Raw genomic sequence first — 12,141 nt, 5'->3', positions numbered from 1 at the left:
CATGTTTACTTTTACATAGATTCAGTTAAAAATTTATACTTAGAATAAATTTATGTGAAATGTAATAGGCAAAGTACAAATGTTCGTAATAGATTTACTACAATATTTCTTTTCCAATTTCTGTTTGTTCTCATAAACTTGATATATTTAGTATGACGACTTATTTGGAGGACAACTGTATGATATTGTATATTTTGCAATTATGAGCATGCTTCTACACTTTTAATTAGTGGAGAAAGTGTTCATAAAAATATAATTGTTCTAAAATTCGTAATTTTTATACTGGCTGAAAGAAGTATCATAACTACAATAGCATATTTTAAATAAAACATCCGGAGGTATGTCGTATTGTTTTCTTCAAAGAATAAAGGATAGATTACATTATTAGGGTAGTTATTCTATGCTGGTCTGTAATGTGCCTTCTTTCAACTTATTTCAACAGAAGTAATTATATGGTCTTACCATAGACTACTATTAGTAAATCGAATTTTAAACGTGTTTTTTTTAAAGTTGTCATATTTTAATGAATTATTATGTAATTTTTCTATACATGTCTCAAAGTTTTTGGTACACTCATAATATCGTAAAATTAATATGCGTCGAATTTTGCATAATTTAATAGAAATGAAAATTAGATGGCTCAAGAAGGCAAACTTTCTAACAGATATGATTTTTATTTTATATTATTAACAAAAGTAAAACATAGCTAAACGTAAGATCTGTTCTTTTATACATTTTTTAAGATGATTTGATAATACGTTAGAAAATAAATGTAACAATTTACGAAATATTCTTAGTACTTTTGAAATATAACTTGCTGGTTTTCGAGATATTACTTTATGACGAAAATAGAAATATCTATGATTTATAGATCTATTCCACTACTTAATTAATTTTAATTCACAATATCTTAAAGAAACCATTAAAAATCTAGTATATATTTTAAAGATGTTGTAGTTTTCTTTAAATATACCAACTAATCAAAGAATTAATTTACTTAATAATATACAATAAATTTAATTTGCTTCAAAAAGTCTGCCCGCTTATACTATTCAATTTTCATTCAAAAGTTTTGTATATATTCAATAGTTAAAAAATAATCGACTTTTATGCATTTAGCTGGAACACTGTATATTAATGAAAATCAAAATATCATTTTTTGTTCTATCTGGTACTTCTTTTATTGCTGTCCATTTGTCATACAATTCGCTTAGCCTAAATATTGTGCTGATCGTTTTTCTTCTTCAATTGAGATGTTGAGATCTTCCATGACAATATCCCTTGTAGGAATATTGTCTCTTAATGAATGGTCAAGACTGGAATCTTGTTTCATCTGTCGTTCATTTCTAGCATTAGTTTTTCCACGACTAGAAGCTACGTACGGTGAAAAGAAAACTGACTTATATGGAGTATCATTATTGTGAGTTTCTACAATAATGCTACTTCCAATGGCCTAAAATTATAGTTAATAAATACAAGGACTCTTTCTTTTTAGAAGGCCGTGGACATTTTGTTGTCACTTGCTGCCTTTTCTGCCTATTCATTACGCATTAGTCTCTGATAAATGTGGTCGAGAATCCTACGAGGCGACAAGTACAAATCGAATATCGTGGCGCGAGTTTCAGATAAACCGCTAGGCGAACGGATGCGTGAAGAGAGTGAGACCGCAAGCAAGGTAAAATGAGATAAGCTACATTGATGTCGTGCGATCTTGCTCACTTGCTATTTCCTCTCTTTGCCTTTGACTATGAGGACAGCACTGTTCGGCTGTGAATCGTCAGCCAATCAGAGCAAAATAGTTTTTCGTCCTTCCCTACGAACAAGAACTTGGCTGCCCCCGGTTAGGGTTCTTGTTAGTAGGGATCACACACTGTACATGATTATATCAACCATGTATCACTGCATTCTGCTACATATGTAATATGTACATATGTGCATTAGTAGGAACAAGTAGGTAGGAACGTAGAAACTAATAATGGTTACAGTAGCTATACATTTTTTGTAACTCAAATATGTATTAAATAAATAAAACGTGTTGTCAGTTTCCCAAGAAAGAAAATAATGGGAGACAGCCTTCGTCGACAAGTTAGTACTATGATTTTATATTATTATATCTGCTGATAAAGTTTGTTGACTAAAAGTTGTTAAATTCTTGGTGCTTTATTCATATCCAAACTACATTAGTTATAAATATTAACATAAAATAGTGATGCCATATTATAATAAAATTTACTTTTAACCAAATATGTAGTTTATGTATCTTCATTGAAAAAGATACTAAACAAGTGTATTTAATACAAATAATACAATAGATAACAGGTAATTTTAACTTTTTCTTAGATACATGTATGTAGAAAGAAATTTTTTATTTCTTTAAAAAAAAAGTAGCAACATTTTCAATTATAACATTTCAATTATTATTTATATGGCAAGATATAGAAGTATAGCAAGAAATATATACTCTTTGCAGTTTATTAGAGACTTTGGATACAAAACAAGTTTTACATTATTAAATTCGTTTAGTAAATTGCTAAAAATTAAGTGTAACATGAGTATGCATATGCATTAAATTTCATTTCTTCTTGTTTATAAAATGTTCTGATGGTACTATGAAGATTATACAGACGTCTTTATCTTTCTAAGTTTTTCCTTTATAAATTTTTTTGAATTTTGATTTTGGCTTTAGAAATCTTTATATAGCTGCCAACTTATTTTATCTATTAGATAATCCATATAAATTATGTTATTTAATAATGTTATAATTTTTTTGTTTTTCTATACATAAATTGATCCATAGTATATGTATATGTATATCTAAGATCTTTACTGGCTTTCGAAATTGTTTTTCTTATAAAGATTAGAAATGAAATTCATTAATTTTTGTTTTTTCTGTTACTATTTTAATTATATTGGACATTTTAAATGTATGGCGAGAGAGAATACATTCATGAAAGAGAAATTAATTTCTTGATTTTGCATTACTTTGTTTAGGTACTAGAAACATTTAAAAAACTACATCGTACCCGCATGAAAACTTTCCAAGGGGATGAACATGCCTTGACAGGTAAATTGTAAATGATAAATTTTTAGATTTAACTAAGATTATCAATATTTTAATATATATCATTTAGATCTAAGGAACAAGATAAATGAGGAATATAGGAAAAATAAGAATGTTACAAACACAGCAGCTATTGAAGAGGTAAAATTGATTTAATAATTTTATTTCATTAATATTTCTTTAGATTTTAGATGACATGTGATTAAAAATAAAACTATTTGAACAAATTCTATTTGCATATTTCTTTATTGTATATATATATTATATATATACAGTTGCGGACAAAATTGAGTGGACACAGTGGAAATGGTTATAAATAATATAAACTCGCTGGAATAAGTCGGGTGTCCACTCATTTTTGTCTGAAAAATTTGCTAACTTTGCCATTAAGTACGGTTTCTGTGTACAAAAGTATAAACATTAACTTGAGTTTTGCACAAAATATTCTATGTACCATAAGAATATGCAATATACAAAACTTGTGTGTATAGTAGTAATACTAGTTTGACTAAATTTTATTTATAACCATTTCCATTTACATTTAAGTATGAAAACTTTACATAATATACTAAACTCTTTTTAAATTTTTCTTGCTTAAGGCTACACAGTGAATGTGATTGTTCTTAACCTTGACTATTTCCCAACAATGATTTAAATAGATGATTCTGTTAAATAAAAACAAGCCATATTTTATAATAGATTGCTTTACGTTTCATGAAGTAAACTTTATGTTATTATAGATAATTATGTAATTATCATTTAAATGATAAAAGTGTATATTAAAATATAGAACAAATTGTATAAGAATCATCTATTAATAATGTATCTAAATTTAATCCTTTTTCTTTTTAATTATTCGAAATTATTCACATTCATACATTAAATCACACACACACATACACATGGTATGAATATATAATATGAATATTATTTTAGTTGAACAAATTGGCCCAACAAGTGGAACATGAAGTGCGGACAAATATAATACAGGCAGTTGAAAAAAAGCCAGGTGTATTTGGTAATCATTTTTAAATAATAGTATTTCATGTAATGTAAAATAATAATATTTTATAATGGATTTTATAATTCAATTTAATTACTAAATATATCATACAATTTCAGCACTTCGAATCACACCAGACACTGAAATGTTGGACAATATACCTTACAAGGACTCTGATGAACAGCCTTCTAGTGGTAATTGTAATTTAAAAAAAGATACAGAGGATAAAACGAAATAATAGTTAAATATTATTTAATGATTAATTGTTATAAGCTGTGAAAGATTATTTTGTTTCATGCATCTTAGAAATTAAAAATTAACGTGAGCCTCGTTCTTAACTTTTTATTAAGTAATTTATAGTACATTTATATTCGTAAAGACTGTTGTACTGTTACAAGAATTAATAATAATTTATTACGAATTTATTCGAATCGGTGATATTAATTCAATAGATTTTATATGTAGTCAAATATGTGTAATGTTTCTAACATTGAAGATAATATGAAAATAGTTGCATATTAAGTGATCTTGAACGCACAATTATGATTCCTCAGCACCTTCTACTTTCATCCTGAAAAACACATAGACATTTGAATATATCGTTACTACACTATTATTTAAGAAGTAAAGTAAGTTTCCTGAAAATGTGGAACTCTTACACACACAACTTACACATTTGGTCTCTGATGCGACTTGTGTTATTGATGCTTCATTAATGGAAAAGATATAAAAATATCTCAAGTTTGTGAGACATTTTGTCCCGATATACTTGGGATTTTTTAGCCATTGTAACAGTTTCAATGTTACTTGAACTTATAATATCGGAATAGTGGTTAGTACATGTATAATGTTCTTGGTGCAAACCTAAGATATTAATCGTTTCACGTTATTCGGTGTTTAATTTCAAACAAAATAAATTATATACTTACACATGCTCAGGATGGTTACGAATTTGGTCAAGTAAATCTGCTGGTCTTATTTGATCTGTACAGATACGGTGTACGGCAGTAAATAAGGGGAATTTCTCTGTTAAATTACGACCCTTTAGCATTCCATGAACTTCATCAGCTGTGGCAGGACCTTGTAATTTCTGTCCACCTAAAAGTTCGTCTTCAAGTGTTTTAATTGTCTGTGAAAAGATATTTATATTTTTAATTTTACATAGTCTACAAAATAAGTTCATTAATTTTAAGTACTTGGAAATAATTTTCACCGTTTTCACTTATTTTTATTTTTCAATCATAAATATTCCGAGAATTACAATGAATAAAAACCAGCAAATACTTTCCTATGTACCCGTCACTATTAAAGAAAAAACAAAAATATAGATATAAAGTAATGTTTCTCGTACTTTGCCAGTTTTTACATATTGCTCGCATACTCTGCGATTTCTGCCTCCATAGCAAGTAGTGATTAAATCTGCTACACCACAACTTTCAAAGAATGTTGATAGCTTTGAACCGGTATAGAAAGTGTCTACAAACTTAACCATCTCCATCAATCCTAATCTGATCACTGCTGCTTTTGTGTTATCTCCTAGACCCATACCATCTACGAAACCAGCTGCGCAAGCCACGATATTCTGAAATAAAAATCGTAGTTCATCTCTAACAGTATTGAAATTCTATTTTAATAATATTACTAATTTTTAACTTACCTTCAATGCTCCGCATACTTCAACAGCTTCGCAGTCTTCTACAACTACTACTCTGAAATTGGGTGTTTGAATGAGGTCTCTTAATAATGGTGCTAGCCGTTTGTCCTTGCAGCCTAAAACATTTCAGATAACATAAATAACAATGTCATTTATTCATTGTTATTGCTCTAGAATGATCACGTATTATTTAATACGAAACACTTCTTCTATGTAATTAAAATATTGACAAAGACATCTTTAATAGAGGGACAAAATATATTAGAACTATTTTACACCATTCTCTACATTGAAACAGTATATTTACATTGTTGCAACACAAAACAATGACAGTAGATTGAGATTTTTGCATATGCATGTCATGTACAAATGAATTTTCACCCCTTTAATATTAGGTAATTACTATTCAAGAATCCCAGATCAATATCCACAAGGTTCCAGTAGAGACACGAACATCGGTAAAATCAAACAACGTTAAACTTAACAAATGATATGCAAATTACACAATATACAGAAACTACATTTATTATAACTATTACTACAATTGTGTTATAAATGGTGCCTAATTTAATCACACCTATTTCTAAAGATCTCTGCGATATTAATTCTGCTATTACAACTTGTACAGCATGGGATTACTACGAGTAAGGAACAGATCACTCCGCATTATCGGAGCTGTGCCTTCACATATGTAATACCTAACATTAGATTTACGGAATTGATCAAGGGATTATTTTTTTTAAATGTCAAAAGCTTCAGTAAATTATTCTAATAAAAATGTACACATATATCATGTGTAATAAAGATTAATTGTTGCCGCGAAAAACATTTTTAAACATATTTTCATCAAGAGTAAAAATAAAAGCCATCCTATTGTGCATGGATAGTGTAACTCTCAAATGATCTTGAATATTAAAATTATATGTTATATTTTAAAATAATTAAAAGATCTTTGGACTCAAAAATTGTATAATTAATATGAAACTTACTTCATATTAGATTTCAGATATAGTATATTTATTTATATCTATTTCAATAAACATATATACGCGAATCCGTAAATCGAGTGTTATAATGAAATATTAATTTTATGATAACATACCTATAAAAAAGCAAATGTTGATTTTTTACTGTTTCTAATAAATATATCAAATATAACGTTATAGACATTTATCGTTAGACACAAATGAAAACGAAATACAATCCACAAAATCATATCTACAACATTATATGCCTGTATAATAGTGGGCATATAATTGATTCATATAAAAGTGACTCGAAACCCTTCAAATGATTATTCAATATTTAATTTTAGCTACGTATTAATTACCGATGGTAGTTTCGCAGAATTTTTCCTCGGCCACTTCATTAGCCAAATTTGCACCCATTAAAACATAACATTGAATTCTCAAATTTTTTTCAATAATTTTAGAGATTAGTTCAATGTTTGTTCCATCTCCTCGATCGAAACCCTTAGTACAAATTAAAATATGTTCATTACATTCGAGTCATTCGGATGTTCTTTACTAATATAAAATTTCTGTAAGTCAGCGTACCTTAATTAATGATAAACCAACTGCCGTTGGTTTTATTTTGTCTAGCAATGTTGCACACAATGTTCGTATGAATTGATGGGGTATTACAAATATTAGGATATCTGCATCTTTTGCAGCCTCAACGACATCGGGAACAGCAACCTGAAATTTATGCATTACTGTAAATTGTGATCATTCAATAAATGACATTTATTTATCTTGAACGTGAAGGAAATCGAAGTTTTAATTTTCGACTGATAAAGGTAATACACGAGATGTTTTGTTCTAACATTTATCGTTTTTATCGTTTACGCTAATAATTATAATTATAATAAACTACAAGTTTGTATATAAATTAAATTCATAAATAGAAGAAATATTATTTCTCTTTCGGAATGAAACTTTTGGTATCAATATTTTATATCTACAGTGTTTAATGGAAAGCGTGAATCTTTAATTCGATTGTGGATGTTTATGGTAATATATAATACTCGTCTGTAAAAATTCGTAGAATTGAAAATTAATAGTCAATATCAACAAATATTCAACAAGAAATGTTTTATCATTGACAAAAATATTAACAACAAGATATGCCGTACGGGCATATGAATATCATTACCAATTATAAAAAATTTTAAAGGTTGTTTTAATCTTGAGAAACGTTAATTTATTTGTTGTAAAAAATAACGAGCAATATTTGTGTGCAAAATTTTTTCTATTTCCATTTATTTTCAAGATATTTCACAAAATGTGAAATATTCTTAAGTTTGAGATTTAATTTCGTGTTCTGTGCTGTTCCTTGTGCAATGAATGTGAAAAGTATTGGCACACTTACAAAGTTCAGTGGCAGTAATGTAAGTTAAAAAATTTTTTTTAGTATTTTATAATGATGTGCTCGTCTATAGAAACATTAATCATTTTTATTACAAAATAGTATAAAAAACTAATATAATAAATAAATAATAAAATATATATAAATAATATAAAAAATAATATATATATATATATATATATATATATATATACATAAATTCTTATGGTTAAAATAGTTTCGGGTTTTCAATATTCAACTTTAACGCTAAATTATTAACATTTTTATCTAAACTAAAATCGTATTAATATGCTATATTTCGAATTTAAAGTATATTACGAAAAAACTTAGAGCGTCAATAATTTTCTTAATCCACCGTAATTAGAATGTAATAGTTGTATTGTATAGATTAATGTGGTGAAATGCGGACGGATTATGTCCCATGTATCATGCTGACACGTTCGCAGACTCAGAGTCGTTGTAAAATTAGTCTAGCGTCAGGATGTAAAGACCGCGCGTGAAAATCAAATTCAAGAGCAGAAGACAACATAACAAACGCTGCGATAACAATCAGTGTCGATTCTGAAAGTGTCATCTCGACTTCATAAATCTTGTGTCTCAAGATAAATCTTGTGATTAAGTTAAGCTGTAAATACAGTTTCGAAAGTGTCTGTGCATGTCATTGCAAGTCAGTGCAAGTCATCGTACAGCATGTACTGTTTTACGTGCTTATTCATTTTTTAATTAAAATGTATAAATTCAAATTTTTAAAAGGTGTCTCTAAATCCCTTTGATAAAGATTAGTGAATAATGTGTGCTGCTTTATAAGAATCACTAGAGTAAACTTATTTAGACTTTTTGCCATTTTTATTATGATGTAATTAATTTATAATAATTAATAATATTCTTAATTAAAGTATTAAAAAATTGACGACTAGCAAAATTTAATGGACTATGATTTGTATCAATTGGTAAATTGTGTGAATTTCTATTTTCATAAATCATCTCTCTTGGAATCATATCTACCGAATCGATGTTACTATTTTTGTACTTCTTTTGGTTCCAGGATCTGTTCATAATTAATTATTGTATAGTGCAGATCCGTAGCAGGATTTCAATACTAATTCAAAAATTCGTAGAAGTTACAGTTGCAATTCTAGAAACACGTTTCCAGGAAAAAGTAATGTTAAAACATTATTAAATAACTAAACATTACTCGAGCTTATTGTTAGTATGTATTGGACCGTGCTCGAGCGGTTTATACATCTAATAGGTGTCACCTATCGCTACTCATAGGGGAATAAACTGTGAGGTCCGTGGCCCGCAACAAACAGATTCATGCGCCAAATGTGACTCACAAATTCCTAAATCGAAGCCGTCGCGTTAGTGACCCATATAATGGTCATTTACACCGAATTTGTGCTAATGCAAGTGCAAGTTTCTAATTAAGAAATATAGAATAAAAACGTGTAAAAATTATAGAATTGTGTACTGTCTATCTCGAAATTAAAGGGATAACGCGTGCATAGCAGCGCCTATATGTAGATACTTCAGTCTTCCCAATCCTTTCGATGCTGTTAAATTACTGATTGAACAATTTTGAGGAGTACATATCTCTTGTTTATGCACCAAGAATCGCAAAATTTGTGAACTCAAAGACTCCACAAAACAATTAACAAACGCAATATTCACAATTTGTCATAAAACTACTAAACAAAGTTGCAATGATACTCGGATTGGAATTAACAATAGAATTAATGATCAAACGGTACAGAAAAGATTAAACCAATTAATGGAACACGTACATAACTCGCAGGAAGGATACGTTGTATATTTGAAATTTGTATAAGGAAAAAATCTAATTAAACATCTAATAAAAAAGCATGACGAACAGTGATATTGCAAGGTGTTTTTATATTTTCGCTTGAAGAACCACATCAAGTTCTACTGAAAAATATGTATCAACTTTAACATGAGGCCCAAGACTTAAACCTGATCGAGATGTTAGGGATTACTGTAGAAATATCGTATTAAACTTTTCTACAGTAGGTTTCTGATCCTTTCTTTTACAGTTATTGAAATTATAAAAATCTTTGAATGAGAAACTTTTTGATAAACTGTTTCGTTCAGGCATATATTATAATAGAAATCGTACAAATTTTGAATAAATCCAATTTTGTCATTGTTACGACGAAACAGTACACAGTACAGTAATTGGTAACTACAAAAACGAGTCGCAAAACTCGTATAATTGTATCTCCTCTTCCCAAATTGTCCACTTTTGTGCGCAATCTGAGCGCGAATTAGGGAGAAATTACTGTATTCGCGTTTAGAGTTCGGTAGTTAACTTCGTTTGGCTCTAACAATAAAGTAGTTGCCCATTATGTTAATAATATGATGGAAAGAAATATAAGAAATATTTGTAATTTATTGATAAAAAAAATTGGTACCATGTTATGTAATATACAATATGTATTACTCCTAGGTTTCATACGTGAAACATGATGTTTGCAAAATATTCACAGTGTTCACTTCTGTAATTACAAAACGGTCTGAAGTTGATTATGGCTGTATGTTTTCCTTTTATTATTATTCTTAATTCGTCATATCAACGAGGAGACTATTATATTATTTGTAATATATAATATATGTATTTGTAGCACACATTAAAAACGTTTATATAAATATCGTATACTATAAACATTATAATAAATAATCAAAATGTCTACTTTTTGAAAGTATATATTATACAATCCGCTGGCTAAGGCTAGCTTTTTCCGAAATTTCGATGAAGTATGTGTTAATATTATATGTATAAGTGAATATTATTAGTTTATTAATAACGTGTGGGCATTCAAGAAAAATGTAAAATAGAGAAAACTCACAATATTTTCAGGAAGCCTGTGTCCGGGGAGATATTTTACGTTTTCATGCATCGTATTTATAATTTCAGTCAATTTTTGGCTATTTACTATCTCTTCGTAGACATACATTGTCACACGTGTTTCGAATTTGTTGTTATATTTTACAACATTGGCGCCCACAATTTTTGCAATAGCTGAACCCCTAATGATAATATAAAAGTTAATGTGTATGCCATAACCGCCATTTTTAAACATTATCACGAAGATGGTCCCCCGGATGGGTATTTCTTGCAAATTATAATATTTTATTTCAAATATAAAGTATAAAAGTCTAAAGTATTCACACAATAATGAATATTATATAAGTGCTTAAATCTTATTTTACGCATCTCCATTTAATGAAAATATAAATTATTAATTAAAGTCATAGTTCATTATTACAGAGTCAATATAATATGTCGAATTTTTAAAATTTTAAAAATGTCAGTTATATCAGCTAAACTGTTTCAATAGTCACAGTAACATAAAACTTGTTAATTAGGTCAAATCGAAGATATTTTCATATCAAATTTAATAAGCTTTTTAATGGAGAATTTATTGTTACAGTACTTCTCACATATCAAAATACATATCAAATTTTCCTGACCACTGTCGAGAACAGTGTCTAATGAATTTGGAAAAGCATTTTAATTAATATTTCATTTTAATTGATATTTCGAAGAAAAAGTATATGTATACCAATTGCCACTTCCAACAATGCATATTCTTTTCTTCGCTGGAGTAGCCATTTTTGCAGAATTGATAATATCACAGAATTAATGGTCACGAAATCGTAAGGGGGTGAAGCACTTAACGTAGTCCAATGTTACAATCCGCTTATTTTCGGGACGCCGATGTACGATTGACTGACTGACCGATTAACTTACAAACCAACTTCAGCCTTCTTTGACCTTAGCGGCGATCACAAATTATTTTCTAACGGCTGGCGTATGCTGCTGTGGCTCAAGGCCAACATGAACGCAATCGCAAACTGTGGCCAGGTAGAACGATAAAATTAGCGATAGTTTGATAATACATTTGACATATTGTAAAGTTTTCAATGCAACACGTTAACCTTGAATTAAAAATTTATACCATATCCATTGAATTCAACCGATCGTTGCATTTTTGGTACCGCCGTAGAACAACAGATCAGCGAATGTAGAAGTAATAG

At 28.7% G+C, this 12,141-nt stretch overlaps 2 protein-coding genes across 6 annotated transcripts; one reads left to right on the top strand and one right to left on the bottom strand.

Annotated features, from left to right (window-relative positions):
• Positions 1 to 46: 46 nt before the first annotated feature.
• On the top strand, positions 47 to 4,489 carry LOC117219196 (complex III assembly factor LYRM7). Of its 4 annotated transcripts, none has more exons than XM_076525803.1 (6): positions 47 to 1,420; positions 1,499 to 1,675; positions 2,992 to 3,064; positions 3,132 to 3,202; positions 3,998 to 4,079; positions 4,184 to 4,489. In XM_076525803.1, exons 2-6 carry the CDS (start codon positions 1,565 to 1,567, stop codon positions 4,300 to 4,302), a joined length of 456 nt encoding a protein of 151 aa, XP_076381918.1. In that variant the 5' UTR covers positions 47 to 1,420; positions 1,499 to 1,564; the 3' UTR covers positions 4,303 to 4,489. The 4 variants fall into 4 exon arrangements, with proteins under 4 accessions (XP_076381918.1, XP_076381917.1, XP_033324038.2 ...); XM_076525802.1 differs by having other exon boundaries at positions 1,496 to 1,675; XM_033468147.2 differs by lacking the exons at positions 47 to 1,420; positions 1,499 to 1,675 and adding exons at positions 1,727 to 1,954; positions 2,043 to 2,085.
• LOC117219194 (glycerol-3-phosphate dehydrogenase [NAD(+)], cytoplasmic) lies at positions 4,392 to 11,897 on the bottom strand. Of its 2 annotated transcripts, none has more exons than XM_033468143.2 (8): positions 11,667 to 11,896; positions 10,950 to 11,130; positions 7,275 to 7,415; positions 7,049 to 7,190; positions 5,722 to 5,834; positions 5,416 to 5,646; positions 4,994 to 5,193; positions 4,392 to 4,635 (listed from the first exon to the last, which is right to left on the bottom strand). In XM_033468143.2, the coding sequence occupies exons 1-8, from the start codon at positions 11,714 to 11,716 to the stop codon at positions 4,605 to 4,607; spliced, it is 1,089 nt and encodes a 362-aa protein (XP_033324034.1). In that variant the 5' UTR covers positions 11,717 to 11,896; the 3' UTR covers positions 4,392 to 4,604. The 2 variants fall into 2 exon arrangements, with proteins under 2 accessions (XP_033324034.1, XP_076381908.1); XM_076525793.1 differs by lacking the exon at positions 4,392 to 4,635 and adding an exon at positions 4,751 to 4,928 and having other exon boundaries at positions 11,667 to 11,897.
• Positions 11,898 to 12,141: the final 244 nt, after the last annotated feature.

Source organism: Megalopta genalis, chromosome 12 (assembly GCF_051020955.1).
Source record: "Megalopta genalis isolate 19385.01 chromosome 12, iyMegGena1_principal, whole genome shotgun sequence".
NCBI lineage: Eukaryota > Metazoa > Arthropoda > Insecta > Hymenoptera > Halictidae > Megalopta > Megalopta genalis.
The sequence above is the reverse complement of the archived record's forward strand: the minus strand, read 5'-3'. Positions and strand labels throughout refer to the sequence as shown.

Excerpts from the sequence above, each read along its gene's own strand:
- LOC117219196 (XM_076525803.1), top strand. The coding sequence starts at position 1,565 with ATGTGGTCGAGAATCCTACGAGGCGACAAGTACAAATCGAATATCGTG. Across the intron at positions 1,676-2,991 it reads AGAGTGAGACCGCAAGCAAG|GTACTAGAAACATTTAAAAA; the intron begins GTAAAATGAGAT and ends TACTTTGTTTAG. Across the intron at positions 3,065-3,131 it reads GGATGAACATGCCTTGACAG|ATCTAAGGAACAAGATAAAT; the intron begins GTAAATTGTAAA and ends TATATCATTTAG.
- LOC117219194 (XM_076525793.1), bottom strand. The coding sequence starts at position 11,716 with ATGGCTACTCCAGCGAAGAAAAGAATATGCATTGTTGGAAGTGGCAAT. Across the intron at positions 11,131-11,666 it reads ATTGTTGGAAGTGGCAATTG|GGGTTCAGCTATTGCAAAAA; the intron begins GTATACATATAC and ends TATTATCATTAG. Across the intron at positions 7,416-10,949 it reads ACAGGCTTCCTGAAAATATT|GTTGCTGTTCCCGATGTCGT; the intron begins GTGAGTTTTCTC and ends CATAAATTTCAG.